We start from the raw sequence: 27,378 nt of genomic DNA, 5'->3' as shown, positions 1-27,378 counted from the left end.
ACACTTATTCCTCTGTAATTTGAACATTTACTTTTACCTCCTTGCCTTTCTGGTGCAGTATATGATATCAGTATACAGGTATTCCACCAGTCCTTACAGACCTCATATTGTGCCATTATACGCATTGAAAATCGTGACTAACCAATTGACAGTGCCGTCACTCACTTATTGCAAAATTTATCTGCAATTTGATCTGTTCCAGCCAATTTGCCAAACATCATTTTATGCAAGGGTTTCACCTTGTCTTTCCTTTTCACAAAACCATTAACCATGACACTCTTGTTCTAGGTGCTTTCTCATCCCAGACTACCCACATGCACCACCCAATCATCTCACATTTTCAATAGTCCTTCAAAAGACTTGCTTCATTCCCTCTATACCTCTTCTTTGCTTGCTACCACTACCCCATCGGCTTCCCTCAATGATGCTCTCATTCGTTTTCTTGTTCTCATTACACTGTTTACCCACTTCCAGAAGATTTTCTATTCTCCCTGAAGTTTGTCAATATTTTCTCACCCTATCTCTCAGTTGTTGTCAATACTCTCTCACCCTATCTCTCAGTTGCCCTCTTTGTCAGCATCTTCACCTTCCTCTTGACCTTCTACTGTTTTCTTACATCATATCCCTGTGTTTGTTTATTGTCATGTCATTAGGTGTTTTCCATCAGCTTTCACTTTTGAAAATGTTAAACCAGATTTTTTTTTAAAATAATGAATATTGGTTAATATTTAAAGTTTTAGGAAATTTATGACAGCCTCCACTAGCTGCTTGCATGTTTTTCATTTATTTAGTGTTCAGGTGATTTTATGTTCAACTTTTCCTTGTAGTACGGGCATCTAGAAAGTGATATATTAATGATGGCTGTATATATTGACAGAGAAATCTTTTACAACCATAGGAGGATATTTTTCTATTTTAGAGTGTATCATAAGTTGTTATAAGTTTTCTTTAAGTTCCCTATGAAAACAATACAGTGGCTTAGTAGAGGAATTATATTATTTTGATGGTGAATATATTATAACTTTCATATTAGAATTAATTCCCTATGATTGTCATGAGCATCCTCCAGATTGTTTTGCATGAATACAGTTATTAGACCTAAGTTATATTTACTGAACAACTAACAACTTGATCCAAAAAGCATAACTTTATGTCTTGTAGCATGTGATGGAGGTGGAGGACCGTTACTTAGTTTTTGATGGTGACTTAGTAGAGCTCAACCAAGATGACTACACTGCCATGCAGAGAATTCATTGTTATCTTCTGAATGATTCCTTAATGATTGCATCTTGGCTTAGTGATAGGTAAGTCTTAAATTGAGTTTTATAAATCATAAACATCAGTAATGTTTTGCACATATGATAAAGGACTTTTACAGGGTTAGAAACTTGTATCTGTTCAGCCATCTGGTGAGGTAAATGCTTTTTACCCCATGTTAACCACTTGTTCAATAGTTACAGCCTACAGCTCAGTCTGAATCCTCCATTTTTCTCATAGTATTGTAACCTCCAGCAGCTATTGCATCATCATCTCAGGATCCCCAGATATTAAAGACATTTAGATCCAGCCTTCTCACCCTATCGTTGATGCATACACTTTTCTGATGCTTTTAGGGTGTAGTTTTTATATGTTCGGTGAATAATTTACTAATATGTTCTGCTGTTATCAGTTTATTACAAATTCCAACTGTTCCAATTTTCTGTAGTGGATGGTGACATATCTACCCACTCCATCCCCTTCTGCTTCTCTTCATAGCCTGGATCAGTTGTATGTCTATTCTGTCAAAGTTTTTTCATGTAGAGGCTCAATGCTGAGGGAGTTTATAGATAGAGATTAAAATTGTTTCATCTCAGAGTGTTCATATTGATTCAGACCCTGTTGTTGTGCCAACTGGTGAAGAAAGTCAGTTAGTCAAGCCTCTGCTGTTTGTTTCTGCCCATTTGACCTTACTTGCTGTTTGGGAGACAAGATGCTCCCTTAGCTTGATTTTGATGGTAAGAGAGATTTTCTGTTTTATACTGACTTTTTCTCATGGGGTTAAAAGCATTTGGAGGCTCTTGTAGATGAAGATCACCCCTCTCCATTTCACAGTTTGTGTGTTGTTTATTTGACCCAATAATCTGGTTGTCCCATATCCTGTTTTATCTTGAAGCAGTGTGGGCAAGTATCCCCTACAGAGCCAAACAGACCTAACCCCCTCGTGCAGCCAAGCTTTTCAAATGAAGCTTGCTCTCCAGGGTATCTTTAGTTTTTCTTTACTATATCTGGATTGCTTTTGGATGTTAAGATTGCCACATTTTCCCTGGATTGGGATTTTTGAGCCTATCTATCTATCTATATTTCTGAAGCGTGTTCTTATTGGAAATTCCTCATACGGGTGGCCATGGCAACAGAGTCTCCATAACTAAAGAACTCCAGTGTCACTTCTTAGCCTTTAGTGCCTCACCCTAAATAGGTCACTGGCAGAGGGCAACTCTAGTGCAGTGTTCGCAGAGGCTCTTGCCTAATGTTCCCTATAACTTCTTCTATCTAATAGTCCTATCCACTACTTCTACCTATTGCTTCTACCTAATGCTCTTGCCTAATTGTCCCTACTTACTACTTCTATTGACTGCCCCTTACAATTTGCCAAAAGGCAGGGCTTGCACATAGTGTTCACTGTAGAGTTACAATGAATAAGCTATGTGAGCTAGTGTTGTCAAATGTTACAAATGACAAGGAGAGATTGAATGTTTGTAGACAAAATGCCAGTAGTTCACATGTTAGAAAGAAAAGACAGCTACATGGTTCAGAGGAGTGCAACTTGACAACTACTAAAGTGCTGGCTTACTTTGCATATGTCACTAACCCTCCCGATACCTGGTCAGGCAATACTGGTAATGTACAACCCTGTGGCAGGAACTAAATTGTAGTGTTTTTAAGCCAGCTGAAGTATACACAAATAGCTAACTTGGTCTTTTTAGTCATTGGCTCACCTTAGAAGAATTCAGTCCCTCTCAAGATTTTTCCTCGACATCACACACCCCTGCTGTGGACCGACCTTTACTGAGAACCATTTAATCTCCTCTCTTCCTATTTGTACACATGCCTTACACCCTTGATGAATACTTCTCTGCTTCTAGCAGCTTACTTCCCACACTATCTATTTTTAAATCTTCCACAAAGCATCTCTATCGACCCTATCATATTCCCTCTCCAGATCTATTAATGTCACATACAAATCCATCTGTTTTTCTAAGTATTTCTCACACACATTCTTCAAAGGAAACACCTAATCCACACATCCTCTGCCACTTCTGAAACCATACTGCTCTTCCCCAGTCTGATGCTCTTTGCATGCCTTTACCCTCAGTTAGTACCCTCCCATACAACTTACCAGGTATACTCAGTAAACTTATATCTCTGTAGTTTGGACACTCACCATTTTCCCCTTTGCCTTTATACAGTGGCACTATACATGCAATCTGCCTATTCTGAGGCACTTCACCATGATCCATACATACATTGAATATCCTTACCATCCAGTCAACTACAAAGTCACCCCCTTTCATGATAAATTCACCTGCAATACTGTCCACTCCCGCTTCTACTACAACCAATTTGCTTATTCTGGTTTCATCAGTAAAGCGTACTATGCTTTCTTTTATCTTTAAATATTTGATTTTTTTATAAAGACAAAGAAAGTTAACGCTGTTACTTGTGGTAGCTAGGACATCATCAGACATGATTTCCTTTGCAACTACTATGAATATGTTTTAATTGAGAGCTTTTGAATTAATATTCCTTTCATATCCCTGATTTTTTTTTCTCCATTCAAACTCACCTCCCAATTGACTTGACCCTCAACCCTACTGTACCTAATAACCTTGCTCTTATTCACATTTACTCTTAACTTTCTTCTTTCACACACTTTACCAAACTCAGTCACCAGCTTCTGTAGTTTCTCACATGAATCAGCCACCAGCGCTGTATCATCAGCGAACAACAACTGACTCACTTCCCAAGCTCTCTCATCCCCAACAGACTTCATACTTGCCCCTCTTTCCAAAACTCTTGCATTCACCTCCCTAACAACCCCATCCATAAACAAATTAAACAACCATGGAGACATCACACACCCCTGCCGCAAACCTACATTCACTGAGAACCAATCACTTTCCTCTCTTCCTACACGTACACATGCCTTACATCCTCGATAAAAACTTTTCACTGCTTCTAACAACGTGCCTCCCACACCATATATTCTTAATACCTTCCACAGAGGATCTCTATCAACTCTATCATATGCCTTCTCCAGATCCATAAATGCTACATACAAATCCATTTGCTTTTCTAAGTATTTCTCACATACATTCTTCAAAGCAAACACCTGATCCACACATCCTCTACCACTTCTGAAACCACACTGCTCTTCCCCAATCTGATGCTCTGTACATGCCTTCACCTTCTCAATCAATACCCTCCCATATAATTTGCCAGGAATACTCAACAAACTTATACCTCTGTAATTTGAGCACTCACTCTTATCCCCTTTGCCTTTGTACAATGGCACTATGCACGCATTCCGCCAATCCTCAGGCACCTCACCATGAGTCATACATACATTAAATAACCTTACCAACCAGTCAACAATACAGTCACCCCCTTTTTTAATAAATTCCACTGCAATACCATCCAAACCTGCTGCCTTGCCGGCTTTCATCTTCCGCAAAGCTTTTACTACCTCTTCTCTGTTTACCAAATCATTTTCCCTAACCCTCGCACTTTGCACACCACCTCGACCAAAACACCCTATATCTGCCACTCTATCATCAAACACATTCAACAAACCTTCAAAATACTCACTCCATCTCCTTCTCACATCACCACTACTTGTTATCACCTCCCCATTTGCGCCCTTCACTGAAGTTCCCATTTGCTCCCTTGTCTTACGCACTTTGTTTACCTCCTTCCAGAACATCTTTTTATTCTCCCTAAAATTTAATGATACTCTCTCACCCCAATTCTCATTTGCCCTTTTTTTCACCTCTTGCACCTTTCTCTTGACCTCCTGTCTCTTTCTTTTATACGTCTCCCACTCAATTGCATTTTTTCCCTGCAAAAATCGTCCAAAAGCCTCTCTCTTCTCTTTCACTAATACTCTTACTTCTTCATCCCACCACTCACTACCCTTTCTAATCAACCCACCTCCCACTCTTCTCATACCACAAGCATCTTTTGCGCAATCCATCACTGATTCCCTAAATACATCCCATTCCTCCCCCACTCCCCTTACTTCCATTGTTCTCACCTTTTTCCATTCTGTACTCAGTCTCTCCTGGTACTTCCTCACACAAGTCTCCTTCCCAAGCTCACTTACTCTCACCACCCTCTTCACCCCAACATTCACTCTTCTTTTCTGAAAACCCATACAAATCTTCACCTTAGCCTCCACAAGATAATGATCAGACATCCCTCCAGTTGCACCTCTCAGCACATTAACATCCAAAAGTCTCTCTTTCACGCGCCTGTCAATTAACACGTAATCCAATAACGCTCTCTGGCCATCTCTCCTACTTACATAAGTATACTTATGCATATCTCGCTTTTTAAACCAGGTATTCCCAATCATCAGTCCTTTTTCAGCACATAAATCTACATGCTCTTCACCATTTCCATTTACAACACTGAACACCCCATGTATACCAATTATTCCCTCAACTGCCACATTACTCACCTTTGCATTCAAATCACCCAACACTATAACCTGGTCTCGTGCATCAAAACCACTAACACACTCATTCAGCTGCTCCCAAAACACTTGCCTCTCATGATCTTTCTTCTCATGCCCAGGTGCATATGCACCAATAATCACCCATCTTTCTCCATCAACTTTCAGTTTTACCCATATTAATCGAGAATTTACTTTCTTACATTCTATCACATACTTCCACAACTCCTGTTTCAGGAGTACTGCTACTCCTTCCCTTGCTCTTGTCCTCTCACTAATCCCTGACTTTACTCCCCAGACATTCCCAAACCACTCTTCCCCTTTACCCGTAAGCTTCGTTTCACTCAGAGCCAAAACATCCAGATATCTGGGAGTGGATCTGGCAGCGGATGGAACCATGGAAGCGGAAGTGGATCATAGGGTGGGGGAGGGGGCGAAAATTCTGGGAGCCTTGAAGAATGTGTGGAAGTCGAGAACATTATCTCGGAGAGCAAAAATGGGTATGTTTGAAGGAATAGTGGTTCCAACAATGTTGTATGGTTGCGAGGCGTGGACTATGGATAGAGTTGTGCGCAGGAGGATGGATGTGCTGGAAATGAGATGTTTAAGGACAATGTGTGGTGTGAGGTGGTTTGATCGAGTAAGTAACGTAAGGGTAAGAGAGATGTGTGGAAATAAAAAGAGCGTGGTTGAGAGAGCAGAGGAGGGTGTTTTGAAATGGTTTGGGCACATGGAGAGAATGAGTGAGGAAAGATTGACCAAGAGGATATATGTGTCGGAGGTGGAGGGAACGAGGAGAAGAGGGAGACCAAATTGGAGGTGGAAAGATGGAGTGAAAAAGATTTTGTGTGATCGGGGCCTGAACATGCAGGAGGGTGAAAGGAGGGCAAGGAATAGAGCGAGTTGGAGCGATGTGGTATACTGGGGTTGACGTGCTGTCAGTGGATTGAATCAGGGCATGTGAAGCGTCTGGGGTAAACCATGGAAAGCTGTGTAGATATGTATATTTGCGTGTGTGGACGTATGTATATACATGTGTATGGGGGTGGGTTGGGCCATTTCTTTCGTCTGTTTCCTTGCGCTACCTCGCAAACGCGGGAGACAGCGACAAAAAAAAAAAAAAAAAAAAATCCCTGATATAATGTCTAGCTACTTTCTGTTGTAATATTCTGTGGTTTACTTTGTCAGATGCCTTTGTGAAATCAAGAAACACAATATACATTCTCTTTCTTTGTATTAGACTTTTATACAAGTTATTGTAATGGACTGATAAGTAGGCTTGCATACTTTTTCATGGTATGAATCCCTATTGGCCTTTGTCTATGTAGTTGTTTTGTGTGTACTTTTATCATTCAGAGTTTTATTGTGTGTGAAGCTTAGCTAACTGGTTCTTACTGTTTGTTGTTAGCTTGAATCCTTCATTTTGTGTAGGTGTTATATATGCTATTTTGTAAATGTCATCAATATTGCTTTCATCGAGACTTTGCCTTATTTGTAACATCATTGATTTTGCTTTGGTCAGTTTTGTCTTCTTGAGTAACATAGCTATAATTCCAAATGATTCTGAAGCTGAATGTTCTCTGAGCTGATCAGTTGCTCTAATTATATCATGTTATCTCAATATCTGTAACAGCCTTTTTATGTTAGAGTCAATTATTTAATTCATCATTGCATTTTAAGTTGAAAACCAATTTGCATTGTTCACAAGCCTTCAAATCTATTTTTCCTTGGGGTAATTTTCGTATCTTTCTCCCACTTTAAAGGATTTAATCTCCAATTTCTTGTCTTTCTTTTGTTCACATGTGTAATTAGTGATTTTGGGCCTCTTTCCTTGTTTTGAATTACTCTTTCATCAAGCCTGAATTTTTGTCTGGAAGCAAGAAAACATGGGAACATGTGAGATTCCTAGACACATTGCATGCTCAGAACGCACCATCAGGCAGCTACTACTTGTAACACCTTATCATTGCTTTGCCTCATTCAGGAGATCAAGACCCTATTGACCCGAAACATTTGACCTAGATTACTTCAGAATACTTCAACAACCTTGCCAATTTCATGCCTAGATGTCTGTAGATGGCAATCAAGGCCAAAGGAGATTACAAAGCATTAAAACGTAAGAGTGACATCGCCTTTGAAAATGTATGGGTAGGCAGTCAAGGATGTTTGTGGACACTGTACTGTCATGTTTGTTGTTAGATTTTTGCCTTTGAAGAATTTGTTCAAATTTGTGTTTAAAATCTTTTCAGATATCACTCTCCAGTCTGATATGTCATGGTGAAAGTTCTTGTTGCTCCATTTTTTTTGTTGCATTTTGTTGATATTCATTCATATCCATATTGTATGGCAGTGGTTTTCAATCTTTTTCACATACAGGTGCACCACCGATTTTCTGGCACTCTTGGTTCCAACACGTTACTGGATTAACCATGTTGCCGGACCAACCATGGTCACGTAATGATAATTCATCATCACACCTGTAACCCACTAATTATACATCTCCCATGTGTCTAAATTATACCATGGACTGCTAGATATTTAAATTAAACAAATATTAAATGTTTGAGCACCCTTAGATGGTAAGTCTGTCCATAAATTGTTTGAATCCTGTGGGGTCTTCTTCACCTGTTGTTAGTGTTTTCCTTGGTGTGCATCACCAGAATAATGCAGTTTCTTCTGCATTATACACTTGCTCAGGACAGCTACAAGTTTCGCAAATTCGTCCACATTCTCAGCAGCTCGTTTGTGGTTTGCAGACCGCTTTTCTCCGTACACTTTATTCATGGAAATTCCATGATGCTTCTTGAATCTTTGAAGCCATCCTTCACTATAGTCATGCTCATGTTGTAATTTAAGTTCTTTATGGAACAACTTATCCTGGTCCATTATCATGCTACCTGACAAGTCCACTCCATGACTCAGTCACTGTTGAAACCATTCCATCATCACTTGTTGTGCTCAGTACCCTTACCATCTTTCATAGTTTTTCTAATCGTCATTTGCTTCTTGGAATGGTTGTCTGTTTAGAATTTCAATATTTTCTCCCTTTGCGTCTTCATATCATAAACCGTTGATGAACCAATACTGTAGATGTCACACAACTTACACACCGAAACACCACGGTCCATTTTTTTTCAACAGTTCTACTTTATCTTGGATCGATATGGACTGGTGTTTACGTTTGACACCATGGACTGAGACTCTCATATGTCTTAGAAGCTGTAGCTAGGGTTGAATTTAAGCAAAATAAGCTAAGAATCTCACAGAATTGCGGTATCACCACCAACAACTGCAGTTTGAAGAATGTAGATAAGCGCGTCCTACACACAACGCCACCTGTGGCCTGCCCAGTAAACTAGTCTGGTGGCTGCAGAAATTTCAGGTTCCCTCACATAATTTTGTTCAGACTAAAGGAGGTGCCGAATCATCAGTTGCTGGAAAATTGGTAGTGTACCTGTACATCATATATTTTATTTTGTGGCAACTATACAGTTTTCCACTAGTATAGTTGCCTCAAGAACACTTACTGAAGGCTTCAAGAGGTGAATTATTGGATAAGATTAAATCTGTAAGTACCCAGCTTGGGGAAAGTGAATATTTGCTTGAGATATCTCATTTCAGTTACAATTATCACCATATTTTATCATATGAAAAACATCCATCATGAATTTTAGGAAAATTACTGTTTTTACTTCCATTATTGGTAATGATGAGTAATAAATGCCTCATGACCTCTCGCAGGAAGCAACACATCTATCTATCTTTTTATCTAATCTTTTTATTTTATTATTATTATTATACTTTGTCGCTGTCTCCCGCGTTTGCGAGGTAGCGCAAGGAAACAGACGAAAGAAATGCCCCCCCCCCCCCATACACATGTATATACATACGTCCACACACGCAAATATACATACCTACACAGCTTTCCATGGTTTACCCCAGACGCTTCACATGCCTTGCTTCAATCCACTGACAGCACGTCAACCCCGGTATACCACATCGCTCCAATTCACTCTATTCCTTGCCCTCCTTTCACCCTCCTGCATGTTCAGGCCCCGATCACACAAAATCTTTTTCACTCCATCTTTCCACCTCCAATTTGGTCTCCCACTTCTCCTTGTTCCCTCCACCTCCGACACATATATCCTCTTGGTCAATCTTTCCTCACTCATCCTCTCCATGTGCCCAAACCACTTCAAATCACCCTCTTCTGCTCTCTCAACCACGCTCTTTTTATTTCCACACATCTCTCTTACCCTTACGTTACTCACTCGATCAAACCACCTCACACCACACATTGTCCTCAAACATCTCATTTCCAGCACATCCATCCTCCTGCGCACAACTCTATCCATAGCCCACGCCTCGCAACCATACAACATTGTTGGAACCACTATTCCTTCAAACATACCCATTTTTGCTTTCCAAGATAATGTTCTCGACTTCCACACATTCTTCAAGGCCCCCAGGATTTTCGCCCCCTCCCCCACCCTATGATCCACTTCCGCTTCCATGGTTCCATCCGCTGCCAGATCCACTCCCAGATATCTAAAACACTTCACTTCCTCCAGTTTTTCTCCATTCAAACTCACCTCCCAATTGACTTGACCCTCAACCCTACTGTACCTAATAACCTTGCTCTTATTCACATTTACTCTTAACTTTCTTCTTCCACACACTTTTCCAAACTCAGTCACCAGCTTCTGCAGTTTCTCACATGAATCAGCCACCAGCGCTGTATCATCAGCGAACAACAACTGACTCACTTCCCAAGCTCTCTCATCCCCAACAGACTTCATACTTGCCCCTCTTTCCAAAACTCTTGCATTTACCTCCCTAACAACCCCATCCATAAACAAATTAAACAACCATGGAGACATCACACACCCCTGCCGCAAGCCTACATTCACTGAGAACCAATCACTTTCCTCTCTTCCTACACGTACACATGCCTTACATCCTCGATAAAAACTTTTCACTGCTTCTAACAACTTTCCTCCCACACCATATATTCTTAATACCTTCCACAGAGCATCTCTATCAACTCTATCATATGCCTTCTCCAGATCCATAAATGCTACATACAAATCCATTTGCTTTTCTAAGTATTTCTCACATACATTCTTCAAAGCAAACACCTGATCCACACATCCTCTACCACTTCTGAAACCACACTGCTCTTCCCCAATCTGATGCTCTGTACATGCCTTCACCCTCTCAATCAATACTCTCCCATATAATTTACCAGGAATACTCAACAAACTTATACCTCTGTAATTTGAGCACTCACTCTTATCCCCTTTGCCTTTGTACAATGGCACTATGCACGCATTCCGCCAATCCTCAGGCATCTTTTTATTATTATTGTTATTATTATTATTATTATTATTATTATTATTATTATTATTATTATTATTATATATTTTTCAGAAGTGGTAGAGAATGTGTGGATCAGGTGTTTGCTTTGAAGAATGTATGTGAGAAATACTTAGAAAAGCAAATGGATTTGTATGTAGCATTTATGCATCTGGAGAAGGCATATGATAGAGTTGATAGAGATGCTCTATGGAAGGTATTAAGAATATATGGTGTGGGAGGCAAGTTGTTAGAAGCAGTGAAAAGTTTTTATCGAGGATGTAAGGCATGTGTACGTGTAGGAAGAGAGGAAAGTGATTGGTTCTCAGTGAATGTAGGCTTGCGGCAGGGGTGTGTGATGTCTCCATGGTTGTTTAATTTGTTTATGGATGGGGTTGTAAGGGAGGCAAATGCAAGAGTTTTGGAAAGAGGGGCAAGTATGAAGTCTGTTGTGGATGAGAGAGCTTGGGAAGTGAGTCAGTTGTTGTTCGCTGATGATACAGCGCTGGTGGCTGATTCATGTGAGAAACTGCAGAAGCTGGTGACTGAGTTTGGTAAAGTGTGTGAAAGAAGAAAGTTAAGAGTAAATGTGAATAAGAGCAAGGTTATTAGGTACAGTAGAGTTGAGGGTCAAGTCAATTGGGAGGTAAGTTTGAATGGAGAAAAACTGGAGGAAGTAAAGTGTTTTAGATATCTGGGAGTGGATCTGGCAGCGGATGGAACCATGGAAGCGGAAGTGGATCATAGGGTGGGGGAGGGGGCGAAAATTCTGGGAGCCTTGAAGAATGTGTGGAAGTCGAGAACATTATCTCGGAAAGCAAAAATGGGTATGTTTGAAGGAATAGTGGTTCCAACATTGTTGTATGGTTGCGAGGCGTGGGCTATGGATAGAGTTGTGTGCAGGAGGATGGATGTGCTGGAAATGAGATGTTTGAGGACAATGTGTGGTGTGAGGTGGTTTGATCGAGTAAGTAACGTAAGGGTAAGAGAGATGTGTGGAAATAAAAAGAGCGTGGTTGAGAGAGCCGAAGAGGGTGTTTTGAAATGGTTTGGGCACATGGAGAGAATGAGTGAGGAAAGATTGACCAAGAGGATATATGTGTCGGAGGTGGAGTGAACAAGGAGAAGTGGGAGACCAAATTTGAGGTGGAAAGATGGAGTGAAAAAGATTTTGTGTGATCGGGGCCTGAACATGCAGGAGGGAGAAAGGAGGGCAAGGAATAGAGTGAATTGGATCGATGTGGTATACCAGGGTTGACGTGCTGTCAGTGGATTGAATCAGGGCATGTGAAGCGTCTGGGGTAAACCATGGAAAGCTGTGTAGGTATGTATATTTGCGTGTGTGGACATATGTATATACATGTGTATGGGGGTGGGTTGGGCCATTTCTTTCGTCTGTTTCCTTGCGCTACCTCGCAAACGCGGGAGACAGCGACAGAGCAAAAAAAAAAAAATTTTTTTCCATACATATTCGCCTTATCCCACGTTAGCGAGGTAGTGTTAAGAACAGAGGAGTGAGCCTTAGAGGGTATATCCTCACTTATTATACTCGATCACTGTTTCCTGCGTCAGTGATTTAGCGCCAGGAAAGAAACGAAGAAAGACCCTTCCACTCATGTACACGCATATATACATATACGCCCATACACGTACATATACATACATATACATATCAAAAGAGTCTCCATAACTATTTAAGTCAACATATGAACTGATGAAAATCATTTACTTATTGGACACTGTATAACTGTAAACAAAGAAACCACTGTAAAGCCGATACTTTTAGCCTGAGGTTTTCTGTATAGCACTGTAGGTATTAGTTGATATTGCATTCTGTATGTGCCAGTATACAAGAATGAATTGTCAGTTGTAAAAAAGTTTAATTTCTGCTGTGATAGTTAATTATACATGGTATATGACACTAAGGTGGTCAGGGCAGGGCTAAAGTGTTAACAATTATAGCACCCGTGGGCAGTGCCAATTGTACCCAAGGGTATTGCAACATCCTGGTTGAAAAAATGCTGTATGGTTGAATGATTTCTATGATTTTGTGTTCTCATATACCTGTATTGTTCACTTTTATATCCGCAAACAGGGTGGTGAAAGTATGTGAGCTTCGAAAAGAGATGTGTGAAGAAATAACAGGAGGAACTAGACATAGAATGGCAAAAGGTGACAGTAACAAAGCAAGGAAAGTAGGTGAGGAATGGGAGATATTCGAGGAAGCAATGCTGGCATGTGCAAGAGAAGTGTGTGTGTGTAGCATGCAGGTTAGAAAGGGTAGGAAGTGAGGGGATGACGAAGTACAGTTGCTGGTGAAAGAGAGAGGTTTATGGGAAATATTTACAGGGAAGGAGTGCAGATGATTAGATATCCAAGAGAAAGTGGCAGTTCAAGAGGAAGGTATAGGGGTTGGGAAACAAGGCAAGTCAGAGTTAGGGTGAGCACGTATTAGTGAACTTCAGGGAGATAAGAAGTTTTCGAAGGAGCTTATTAGTGTAAGAAAAGCAAGAAAGCAAATGGGAACATTGGTGAAAGGGGCAAATTGGAGATGGAAGGATGGAATGAGAAAGATTTTGAGTGGTAAAGTCCTGAACATGCAGAAGTGTGAAAGGCACACAATGGATGGGGTGAACTGGAGCAATGTGGTATACAGAAGGCAGCATGATGTCTGTAAACTGAACCAGGGTATATGAAGGAGCTGAGGGAGCCATGGAAGTGTGTTTGACCCGGATGTGGATGGGGGCTGTGGTTTTCTTGCATTTCATAACAGCGAGAGAGTGAGTGTGAGCAGGTGATGCCTATTCTTAGGCTCTTTCTGGCACTGCCTCGCTAATGCAGGATAAAGTGAACTAGTGTGAAAAAAATATGCAGTGTTATGTCATTTGTGCAGATGATATCTATCATATTATTCCATCTTGTTGGTCTGTGGTTTACTCACACAAGGTTGAATGATTCGCAAAAATTTGTGAACCTTTGAAACTGTTTCCTTTCATCTGTTGATCCCTATTTCTTTTTTTGTATTTGTATCTATATCCATAGTCTACTCTTTCCTGCCATTCATTAAGATAGAAGTTAGTCACCCATTCATAGGACCTTCATATCTACAAGTACCTACCAAACTAGAACCCTGATTAGTACTCAAAATACGTTCCTGGAAAATGGGACACTAAGCAAAACAGCACTCATTATACCATTGCATACATGCAGATGCATTTTTGATAGTTATTTTTTTAACTATGGGACATTTACTTTATTGTATATGAGGGTTACAGGTATTGATAAACCAGATTATTTCAGTAAAAAACTTTACTAATTAATGAATAACAAATAAACAATATTCAGTATTTTGTCACGAAAGACAATTGTTTGATGAATAGTGAAGATTGATATAGATTGCGTGAGAAAGACTGCATGACAGTGAGATGTGGAGGGAGGTGGGAGGCAGGAGTCAGAGGGTATTGTACAATTCTAATGTGGATGGATGAAGCTAATCCATTCTGCATCTCCAAGATTATACTTTAGGTGGTGATAATAGAGGTAATAGTGATGATGGGGATGGTGGTGGTGGTGGTGGTGGTGAGGGAGATTGGGTAAATGATGAGTGATGATGCATCTGTCAGTGACTGGTAACACTGGCTGCAGCACTGACAGATGCTGCTGAATAGCTAATGTCTACCCACAAAGAAGGAACAGAGAAGGGGGCCAGGTGAGGATATTCCCTCAAAGGCCCAGCCCTCTGTTCTTAACGCTAATGCAAGAAATGGCGAATAGTATGAAAAAAAAGAGTGGAAGATATCAGGGTAAAAGTTAGAAGGAATACAGATAATCCAAAGAGAATAAACTGCAAATGCAGAGAATAACCTGCAAGTTATCCGTATGACATAAGGAGGTACAGTTGATGTAAGATGTTGACATGAAGTGAAATATATATCATCTATTCTTAAATGTATGTATAGGTTTGCTTTCAACCACTCTAATAGCAAATTGTTCCTTATGTCAACAAGAAAAATTTGTCTCATTCGAGGTAACATGGTTGCCCACGATTGTGTATCCACTACTACAAGTTGTTTAATCTGCTCTTGTAAGATTTGTTTCCCAGCCCAGGAATCATCGTGTAAGATCCCATGCTTTAGGTTTATGAAATTATTTGATAGGTAGAAACCTCAGTATTTTAGATTTAAAGGTGAAATTGAAATGGTGTCATTACTGCTTACTGTTTTGATTGATTAAACTTTCTAGCATGCTCAGAAAGATTTTCTTTTTCTCAGACGTGGTCCTGTCCGTTACAAATTTGAGGTTTTGTATCCTCTTGATCAAGTTCTTCCTGTAAACATCAAAGATCGTGGTAATACCAAAAATGCTTTTAAAGTGCTAATCTTCCCAGATACAAGAGTCTTCATGGCACCCACAGTTAAGGCCAAGGTGAGGTTCATTAACTGTCTAAACATATGTGGATAATTTTAAGATTTAGGAAATAGTTTGTTCTCAGAATCTATTGCTATTGATGTGTGTCACGAAAATATCCTCATTTACTGGTTCTCTTATAACCTCACCCTCAGTTAACTGCACCATTTATCTTCTGACAGTAGATTTGCTTATCTCTCTATAGCCATTACATTCTCAGGTTAGAGTATAGCATCTCATTATTTTGTATGAAACCTTTTTCTTTCATGCAGTTATTCAATTGTTTCCTTTTTTGCTGTATCATTTACTTGAATACTCACTCTGTCATTCCTTCATCTCCCATTCTCCTCTCACTCAAATCCTTGACTCTCCTCTGGATGGTATAGACATACTGTACTGTTTTCCTCTTTTGATGACTACTCTTGTTAACATCAACACAGATTTTTTTCTACAATGATATTGTCTTTTTTTTACTAGGGCATCTTTCAAGGAATTTTACTACTGGGACGAATTTTCAGAAGGGCCTATTTATGTACATGGAGGTAAATAATAACTATCATGATGATTGAAAGCTCACAAGAAATGTTACAATCACATTGTTATGCCAAAATGGGCACAAAGGATCTAGTCTCTTGGGCCAAAAGTGGTTTTGCCCTGGAGAACTAGAGGAGTAGGAATTTCCCCGCTGTGCTTATAATTTGGATGTGCTGGGGAATGGGGAAACAGCAAAAATGGAAATGATGAGTGCAAGTTATGGGAGGGCATGGAAAGAGGGGAGTGGTTTGGATGGAAATGAATGGAAATTATCAGGGAACAGGGAAAGAAGGATGTGCAATTTTGCTGTCATCGAGAGTGTGGGAGGGTGCTCCAGAGCATGGATGATTGCATCAAGAATAGTATGGGTGAAAAGAAAGATTAGAATGGTGAAGTATGCATGGGTATGTGAATGTATGAGGTAAGGATGAAATGAGCATTTGTGGAGAAATTTGAATGACTATAAATGTTTTTGAGAATGAGAGAAATGTTGTAATGGGTGATGTGAATGCAAAGGTGAGATGTGATGAAATTAGTGTGATGATTGGGAGTAAATAAGAATGGAAGTTATCTTGTAGGTGTCTGTGCTAAGAGAAGTTAATTCCTTGCTAATGCCTTTTTTCAGCACAAGGTGATCCACAGTTATACATGGATGAGAAATGATGGAAGAGAAGAGCATATTTGATTGAGAGACTGTTGCCAGAAAAAGAAGTATGTCATAGCAGAATAACCAGAAGAGCCAAGAATTAGTTGCACACAGAAATCTCATGTAATAGATTTGGTAGTGATATGTTGTAGATGAATTATCTGACACTCAGGAACTTTGCATTATTTAAGACAGCATCCAAAGGATGGATACTTCAGCTTGTGAAATATGAAATAGTGTTATGGGTTTTCCTTTAGATAGGTAGAAAGAATACCACCTTTGTATCTTGTGCATGCCAGTAAGGCAACTAATGAATAGCAGCAGGAACCCAGAAATTTTCCCCATCTGTTTTACATCTTGGCAAGATTAGAAACAAAAAGAGGAGCCAGATAAGATTTTTTTTTCTCAGAGGTTTAGTGTAGTTATAGTGTTCCTAATGGTTCCTATGTATGTCAAGGAAGGCAAGTAGGTGCAGAAAAGAACAAGAAACTTGATTTTATTCTTCATTATTTTAATACAGTATTATATAAAGTATAAAAAAGTTCAGACTGTAAAGACTTTAATTGAATAAGATTTCATATTAGGAACATGTATTGCTAGACTCAGCGTGGATGAATTTACATCATGAGTGAAAAGTCACCTTTGGCAAGTCAGTATTATAGGGAGTTCAATCTTGTCAAAGAACTTCTCACTCCACAGGAGTCCATCATTTCCCTGCTACTAGAAGTAGTTCAACCTTAGAGCTGCAGGAGCTTTTAGGAGAGGGTTTCTGGAATAACTCAAAGACCCTTTCAAGGAAGGGTCTGATGGCAATTATAGATAGATAAATAAATTTTAGGAATGTGGTTTTTGAGATCTGTACTGCTTACTTTTAAAAGTTTTATGATATATCAATATGCTTTCTGTAGGACCTTGAAACATGAGAATTGGGGTCATTGGACTTGAGGTAAACTTAAGCACATCACACCTATGTAAATATACAGGCTTTATAGTGCATCTCTGTATGTTTGAAATTATCTGGTCTGTATTTGTTCATGATTTTCTTTATTTTTTAATTTTGTATCCTAAGTGCTGTTTATGACGTGTAAATCATCCTTTTAGCAAGACTGGCTTGATGAAATAGAGCGTACAAAGGCTAATAAGGTGATGTCTGACAAACAAAAAGTGGAACGTGCCCATTTGCATCAGAAGGAACGACAGCAGTCCCTTAGTAAAGAGGATTCATTGGACAGTAATAATCGTAAGTAATAAGCCAGAGTTTTTATTTGTTGATAATTATTACATGATCATCTGCATGCCACATATCCATCTTGATGTGTCACATGATGATGAAAAACAAGTTTTTGTGAAGATCCAATTTTTTTATATATGGAAATAGTCCTATGAATATATGAGAGAGCATGTGCTTAGGCAGAATGGGGAGACCAAATTAAAGATGGAAGGATGGAGTGAAAAAGAAAAAGATTTTGAACAATCAGGACCTGAACATGCAGGGGGATGAAAGGCATGCATGGGAAACAGTGAATTGGAATGATGTGGTATACAGGGGCGACATGCTGTCAAAGGACTGAACCAGGGGGTGTGAAGCATCTGGGATAAGCCATGGAAAGGTCTGTGTACCCTGGTTGTGGATAAGGAGCTGTACTTTTGGTGCTTTATACGTTACAGCTAGTGAATGGATGTTGGCAAATGTAGCCTTTCTTCACATGTGCCTGGTATTACCTCGCTTATGTGGCAAATGGCAATCAGGTGTAAAAGGAAAGAAAATATTACAGAGTTGTAGGGTCCAGAATGGCACTGTGTGTATGAAAATTCTTATTGGAGATTGCTTTGTGTTCACTTGCTTGGATACAGCTGTACAAGTGAGGTTCTGATTTATAATTTGTTTTCACTTGCTTGGATACAGCTGTACAAATGAGGCTCTGATTTAGCTGTGAAATTCATAAATGTGGAATATTGTCAGATTCTAAAACATTAACTTTGAGATCTCAAAATGTGAATTAACAAGATGGAATAAACACTATCATGATAGTTATTAATCACTCTGGGTAAAAACCCATAGGTGTTACAGAATTAAGATAACTAACAACTGAAATTTTTATGTACTCTTCCAGTAAAAGACTGAAACTTTGTAGAAAAAGGTTCCCAGAGATAGAATGCATTATCTTTAAGACCACAGGCCATTGGTCATCTCATTGAGACACTGGATTTAAACATTATTGAATTCTGAAGTTTGCATAGGGAACTGTTCTTCCTTTAAGTATATCAAATTGCCTAAATTAATCATGTATATGCTCTCTCACTATTTTTGTAAAGTTGTTTGATGCAGTCACACACACGCACACACACACACGCAAAATAAATATGATAGATGTGCATTCATAGTGCCATTGTCCAGAGGCAAAGGGGATAGAGGTGAGTGTTCAACATACAGTCATAAGTTTGTTGAGTATTCCTGGGAAACCATACGGGAGGGTATTGATTGAGAGGGTGAAGGCATGTACAGATCATCAGATTGGGGAAGAGCAGTATGGTTTCAGAAATGGTAGAGGATGTGTGGATCAGGTGTTTGCTTTGAAGAATGTACATGAAAAAGACTTGGTAAAACAGATGGATTTGTATGTAGCATTTATGGATCTGGAGAAGGCATGTGATAGAGATGCTTTGTGGAAGGTACTAAGAGTATATGGTGTGAGAGGTAAGTTGCTAGAACCATGAAAAGTTTTCACCAAGGATGTAAGGCATGTGTACGAGTAGGAAGAGAGGAGAGTGATTGGTTCGTAATGGTCAGTGGTAGGGGCGTATGATGTCCCCGTGGTTCTTTGACTTGTTTATGGATGAAGTGGTTAGGGAGGTAAATGCAGTGATGCTGTTTCCTGTTGGGTGGGATACCGACAGGAATGGATGAAGGCAAACAAGTATGAATATGTACATGTATGTGTATGTTGATATATATATATGTATATATATATATATATATATATATATATATATATATATATATATATATATATATATATATATTTTTTTTTTTTTTTTTTTTTATACTTTGTTGCTGTCTCCCGTGTTTGCGAGGTAGCGCAAGGAAACAGACGAAAGAAATGGCCCAACCCCCCCCCCATACACATGTATATATATATATATATATATATATATATATATATATATATATATATATATATATATATAACAAGTAGCGGTGATGTGAGAAGGAGATGGAATGAGTATTTTGAAGGTTTGTTGAATGTGTCTGATGACAGAGTGGCAGATATAGGGTGTTTTGGTCGAGGTGGTGTGCAAAGTGAGAGGGTTAGGGAAAATGATTTGGTAAACAGAGAAGAGGTAGTAAAAGCTTTGCGGAAGATGAAAGCCGGCAAGGCAGCAGGTTTGGATGGTATTGCAGTGGAATTTATTAAGAAAGGGGGTGACTGTATTGTTGACTGGTTGGTAAGGTTATTTAATGTATGTATGACTCATGGTGAGGTGCCTGAGGATTGGCGGAATGCGTGCGTAGTGCCATTGTACAAAGGCAAAGGGGATAAGAGTGAGTGCTCAAATTACAGAGGTATAAGTTTGTTGAGTATTCCTGGTAAATTATATGGGAGGGTATTGATTGAGAGGGTGAAGGCATGTACAGAGCATCAGATTGGGGAAGAGCAGTGCGGTTTCAGAAGTGGTAGAGGATGTGTGGACCAGGTGTTTGCTTTGAAGAATGTATGTGAGAAATACTTAGAAAAGCAAATGGATTTGTATGTAGCATTTATGGATCTGGAGAAGGCATATGATAGAGTTGATAGAGATGCTCTGTGGAAGGTATTAAGAATATATGGTGTGGGAGGCAAGTTGTTAGAAGCAGTGAAAAGTTTTTATCGAGGATGTAAGGCATGTGTACGTGTAGGAAGAGAGGAAAGTGATTGGTTCTCAGTGAATGTAGGTTTGCGGCAGGGGTGTGTGATGTCTCCATGGTTGTTTAATTTGTTTATGGATGGGGTTGTAAGGGAGGTGAATGCAAGAGTCCTGGAAAGAGGGGCAAGTATGAAGTCTGTTGGGGATGAGAGAGCTTGGGAAGTGAGTCAGTTGTTGTTCGCTGATGATACAGCGCTGGTGGCTGATTCATGTGAGAAACTGCAGAAGCTGGTGACTGAGTTTGGTAAAGTGTGTGGAAGAAGAAAGTTGAGAGTAAATGTGAATAAGAGCAAGGTTATTAGGTACAGTAGGGGTGAGGGTCAAGTCAATTGGGAGGTGAGTTTGAATGGAGAAAAACTGGAGGAAGTGAAGTGTTTTAGATATCTGGGAGTGGATCTGTCAGCGGATGGAACCATGGAAGCGGAAGTGGATCATAGGGTGGGGGAGGGGGCGAAAATTTTGGGAGCCTTGAAAAATGTGTGGAAGTCGAGAACATTATCTCGGAAAGCAAAAATGGGTATGTTTGAGGGAATAGTGGTTCCAACAATGTTGTATGGTTGCGAGGCGTGGGCTATGGATAGAGATGTGCGCAGGAGGATGGATGTGCTGGAAATGAGATGTTTGAGGACAATGTGTGGTGTGAGGTGGTTTGATCGAGTAAGTAACGTAAGGGTAAGAGAGATGTGTGGAAATAAAAAGAGCGTGGTTGAGAGAGCAGAAGAGGGTGTTTTGAAATGGTTTGGGCACATGGAGAGAATGAGTGAGGAGAGATTGACCAAGAGGATATATGTGTCGGAGGTGGAGGGAACGAGGAGAAGAGGGAGACCAAGTTGGAGGTGGAAAGATGGAGTGAAAAGGATTTTGTGTGATCGGGGCCTGAACATGCAGGAGGGTGAAAGGAGGGCAAGAAATAGAGTGAATTGGAGTCATGTGGTATACAGGGGTTGATGTGCTGTCAGTGGATTGAAGCAAGGCATGTGAAGCGTCTGGGGTAAACCATGGAAGGCTGTGTAGGTATGTATATTTGCGTGTGTGGACGTGTGTATGTACATGTGTATGGGGGGGGGGGTGGGGCCATTTCTTTCGTCTGTTTCCTTGCGCTACCTCGCAAACGCGGGAGACAGCGACAAAGTATAAAAAAAAAAAAAAATATATATATATATATATATATATATATATATATATATATATATATATATATATAATTTTTTTTTTTTTTTTTTTTTTTTTTTTTGCCACTGTCTCCCGCGTTTGCGAGGTAGCGCAAGGAAACAGACGAAAGAAATGGCCCAACCCACCCCCATACTCATGTATATACATACGTCCACACACGCAAATATACATACCTACACAGCTTTCCATGGTTTACCCAAACGCTTCACATGCCTTGATTCAATCCACTGACAGCACGTCAATCCCGGTATACCACATCGCTCCAATTCACTCTATTCCTTGCCCTCCTTTCACCCTCCTGCATGTTCAGGCCCCGATCACACAAAATCTTTTTCACTCCATCTTTCCACCTCCAATTTGGTCTCCCTCTTCTCCTCGTTCCCTCCACCTCCGACACGTATATCCTCTTGGTCAATCTTTCCTCACTCATTCTCTCCATGTGACCAAACCATTTCAAAACACCCTCTTCTGCTCTCTCAACCACGCTCTTTTTATTTCCACACATCTCTCTTACCCCTACGTTACTTACTCGATCAAACCACCTCACACCACACATTGTCCTCAAACATCTCATTTCCAGCACATCCATCCTCCTGCGCACAACTCTATCCATAGTCCACGCCTCGCAACCATACAACATTGTTGGAACCACTATTCCTTCAAACATACCCATTTTTGCTTTCCGAGATAATGTTCTCGACTTCCTCACATTCTTCAAGGCTCCCAGAATTTTCGCTCCCTCCCCCACCCTATGATCCACTTCCGCTTCCATGGTTCCATCCGCTGCCAGATCCACTCCCAGATATCTAAAACACTTCACTTCCTCCAGTTTTTCTCCATTCAAACTCACCTCCCAATTGACTTGACCCTCAACCCTACTGTACCTAATAACCTTGCTCTTATTCACATTTACTCTTAACTTTCTTCTTTCACACACTTTACCAAACTCAGTCACCAGCTTCTGCAGTTTCTCACATGAATCAGCCACCAGCGCTGTATCATCAGCGAACAACAATTGACTCACTTCCCAAGCTCTCTCATCCCCAACAGACTTCATACTTGCCCCTCTTTCCAAAACTCTTGCATTCACCTCCCTAACAACCCCATCCATAAACAAATTAAACAACCATGGAGACATCACACACCCCTGCCGCAAACCTACATTCACTGAGAACCAATCACTTTCCTCTCTTCCTACACGTACACATGCCTTACATCCTCGATAAAAACTTTTCACTGCTTCTAACAACTTGCCTCCCACACCATATATTCTTAATACCTTCCACAGAGATCTCTATCAACTCTGTCATATGCCTTCTCCAGATCCATAAATGCTACATACAAATCCATTTGCTTTTCTAAGTATTTCTCACATACATTCTTCAAAGCAAACACCTGATCCACACATCCTCTACCACTTCTGAAACCACACTGCTCTTCCCCAATCTGATGCTCTGTACATGCCTTCACCCTCTCAATCAATATCCTCCCATATATATATATCCCTTGGGATAGGGGAGAAAGAATACTTCCCACGTATTCCCTGCGTGTCGTAGAAGGCGACTAAAAGGGGAGGGAGCGGGGGGCTGGAAATCCTCCCCTCTCAATTTTTTTAATTTTTTTTTTAATTTTCCAAAAGAAGGAACAGAGAAGGGGGCCAGGTGAGGATATTCCCTCAATGGCCCAGTCCTCTGTTCTTAACGCTACCTCGCTAACGCGGGAAATGGTGAATAGTTTGAAGAAAAAAAAATATATATATATATATATATATATATATATATATATATATATATTATTTTTTTTTTTTTATACTTTGTCGCTGTCTCCCGCGTTTGCGAGGTAGCGCAAGGAAACAGACGAAAGAAATGGCCCAACCCCCCCCATACACATGTATATACATATGTCCACACACGCAAATATACATACCTACACAGCTTTCCATGGTTTACCCCAGACGCTTCACATGCCTTGATTCAATCCACTGACAGCACGTCAACCCCGGTATACCACATCGCTCCAGTTCACTCTATTCCTTGCCCTCCTTTCACCCTCCTGCATGTTCAGGCCCCGATCACACAAAATCTTTTTCACTCCATCTTTCCACCTCCAATTTGGTCTCCCTCTTCTCCTTGCTCCCTCCACCTCCGACACATATATCCTCTTGGTCAATCTTTCCTCACTCATCCTCTCCATGTGCCCAAACCACTTCAAAACACCCTCTTCTGCTCTCTCAACCACGCTCTTTTTATTTCCACACATCTCTCTTACCCTTACGTTACTCACTCGATCAAACCACCTCACACCACACATTGTCCTCAAACATCTCATTTCCAGCACATCCATCCTCCTGCGCACAACTCTATCCATAGCCCACGCCTCGCAACCATACAACATTGTTGGAACCACTATTCCTTCAAACATACCCATTTTTGCTTTCCCAGATAATGTTCTCGACTTCCACACATTCTTCAAGGCCCCCAGAATTTTCGCCCCCTCCCCCACCCTATGATCCACTTCCGCTTCCATGGTTCCATCCGCTGCCAGATCCACTCCCAGATATCTAAAACACTTCACTTCCTCCAGTTTTTCTCCATTCAAACTCACCTCCCAATTGACTTGACCCTCAACCCTACTGTACCTAATAACCTTGCTCTTATTCACATTTACTCTTAACTTTCTTCTTCCACACACTTTTCCAAACTCAGTCACCAGCTTCTGCAGTTTCTCACATGAATCAGCCACCAGCGCTGTATCATCAGCGAACAACAACTGACTCACTTCCCAAGCTCTCTCATCCCCAACAGACTTCATACTTGCCCCTCTTTCCAAAACTCTTGCGTTTACCTCCCTAACAACCCCATCCATAAACAAATTAAACAACCATGGAGACATCACACACCCCTGCCGCAAACCTACATTCACTGAGAACCAATCACTTTCCTCTCTTCCTACACGTACACATGCCTTACATCCTCGATAAAAACTTTTCACTGCTTTTAACAACTTTCCTCCCACACCATATATTCTTAATACCTTCCACAGAGGATCTCTATCAACTCTATCATATGCCTTCTCCAGATCCATAAATGCTACATACAAATCCATTTGCTTTTCTAAGTATTTCTCACATACATTCTTCAAAGCAAACACCTGATCCACACATCCTCTACCACTTCTGAAACCACACTGCTCTTCCCCAATCTGATGCTCTGTACATGCCTTCACCCTCTCAATCAATACCCTCCCATATAATTTACCAGGAATACTCAACAAACTTATACCTCTGTAATTTGAGCACTCACTCTTATCCCCTTTGCCTTTTTACAATGGCACTATGCACGCATTCCGCCAATCCTCAGGCACCTCACCATGAGTCATACATACATTAAATAACCTTACCAACCAGTCAACAATACAGTCACCCCCTTTTTTAATATATATATGTATATATATCTTTTCTTTTTTCTTTTAAACTATTTGCCATTTTCCGCATTAGCGAGGTAGCGTTAAGAACAGAGGACTGGGCCTTTTTTGGAATATCCTCACCTGGCCCCCTCTGTTCCTTCTTTTGGAAAATTAAAAAAAAAAAGAAAAAGAAAAAAAAAGTTATTGTATCCTGTCTGTTTATCCTTTTTCTTCTTCCATCCAATACTTCACAGTGTTGTTTTCCTCATTCTCTCAGCATTTACCGAAGATGATATCAGCCTGAATCCCTTCCTGGAACCACAGCCACCTTCCATGGGTCCTCCTGAATGGGTCTTAGAACTGCCTGAAGAATTGGACCAAGCTGTTGCTCAAAGAAACTTTGAAGATGCAGTAAGCCTTATAGATAACGGCCGAGAATATTTTGATATGGCCCCCAAAACACCAGCATATAGTGAGATGAGGTAAGGACACGAAATACCATAAGCATCATCATGCACTATATGTATGAATGTATGGATGGGCTATTGTTCATTTGTTTCCTGGAGCTACCTTGCTGATGCAGAAAACAGCAATCAAGCTGGAGTGAAAAAGATTTTGAGTGATTGGGGCCTGAACATGCAGGAGGGTGAAAGGCATGCAAGGAATAAAGTGAATTGGAATGATGTGGTATACCAGGGTCGACGTGCTGTCAATGGATTGAGCCAAGGCATGTGAAGTGTCTGGCATAAACCATAGAAAGTTTTGTGGGGCCTTGATGTGGAAAGGGAGTTGTGGTTTTGGTGCATTATACATGACAGCTAGAGACTGAGTGTGATTGAATGTGGCCTCTGTTGTCTCTTCCTAGCGCTAACTTGTGTGCATGCGGGAGGAGGGGGTTGTCATTTCCTGTATGGCGGGGTGGCGACGGAAATGAATAAAGGCAGCACATATGAATTATGTACATGTGTATATATGTATATGTCTGTGTGTGTATATATATGTATACGTTGAAATGTATAGATATGTATATGTGTGTGTGTGGACGTGCATGTACATACATGTGTATGGGGGTGGGTTGGGCCATTCTTTCATCTGTTTCCTTGTGCTACCTCGCTAACGCAGGAGACAGCGACAAAGTATGATAAATAAATGAATGAAACAGACGAAAGAATGGCACAACCCACCCACATACACATGTTTATACATACACGTCCACACACAAATATACATACCTATACATCTCAACGTATACATATATATACACACACAGACATATACATGTACACACATGTACATAATTCATACTGTCTGCCTTTATTCATTCCCATCGCCACCTCGCCACACATGAATTAACAACCCCCTCCCCCCTTATGTGTGCAAGGTAGCGCTAGGAAAAGACAACAAAGGCCACATTCGTTCACACTCAGTCTCTAGCTGTCATGTAATAATGCACCGAAACCACAGCTCCCTTTCCACATCCAAGCCCCACAGAACTTTCCATGGTTTACCCCAGACACTTCACATGCCCTGGTTCAATCCATTGACAGCACGTCAAACTGGTATACCACATTGTTCCAATTCACTTTATTCCTTGCACGCCTTTCACCCTCCTGCATGTTCAGGCCCCAATCACTCAAAATCTTTGTCACTCTATCATTCCACCTCCAATTTGGTCTCCCACTTCTCCTCGTTCCCTCCACTTCTGACACATATATCCTCTTGGTCAATCTTTCCTCACTCATTCTTTCCATGTGACCAAACCATTTCAAAACACCCTCTTCTGCTCTCTCAACCACACTCTTTTTATTACCACACATCTCTCTTACCCTATTATTACTTACTCGATCAAACCACCTCACACCACATATTGTCCTCAAGCATCTCATTTCCAGCACATCCACACTCCTGCGCACAACTCTATCCATAGCCCATGCCTCACAACCATACAACATTGTTGGAACCACTATTCCTTCAAACATATCCATTTTGCTTTCCGAGATAATGTTCTCGACTTCCACACAATCTTCAAGGCTCCCAGAATTTTCGCTCCCTCCCCCACCCTATGATTCACTTCTGCTTCCATGGTTCCATCCGCTGCCAAATCCACTCCCAGATATCTAAAACACTTCACTTCCTCCTGTTTTTCTCCATTCAAACTTACCTCCCAGTTGACTTGACCCTCAACCCTACTGTACCTAATAACCTTGCTCTTATTCACATTTACTCTTAACTTTCTTCTTTC

At 40.5% G+C, this 27,378-nt stretch overlaps 1 protein-coding gene across 3 annotated transcripts in view; it reads left to right on the top strand.

Moving 5' to 3' along the window:
* Positions 1-27,378, top strand: part of Exo84 (exocyst 84) — a 135,404-nt gene that overhangs the window by 30,550 nt on the left and 77,476 nt on the right. For all 3 annotated transcript variants that reach the window (XR_011712981.1, XM_071663423.1, XM_071663433.1), the window contains exons 5-8: positions 1,162-1,304; positions 15,337-15,490; positions 17,754-17,892; positions 25,414-25,618. Coding sequence is in view for 2 of the 3 variants with exons in the window: in XM_071663423.1 (XP_071519524.1) it covers positions 1,162-1,304; positions 15,337-15,490; positions 17,754-17,892; positions 25,414-25,618 (641 nt within the window). In the remaining variant the exon portion in view is untranslated. The remainder of the gene's footprint in view (positions 1-1,161; positions 1,305-15,336; positions 15,491-17,753; positions 17,893-25,413; positions 25,619-27,378) is intronic.

The sequence above is a fragment of the Panulirus ornatus genome, chromosome 1, assembly GCF_036320965.1.
Source record: "Panulirus ornatus isolate Po-2019 chromosome 1, ASM3632096v1, whole genome shotgun sequence".
Lineage (NCBI taxonomy): Eukaryota > Metazoa > Arthropoda > Malacostraca > Decapoda > Palinuridae > Panulirus > Panulirus ornatus.
This window is presented reverse-complemented; position numbering and strand designations above follow the sequence as displayed.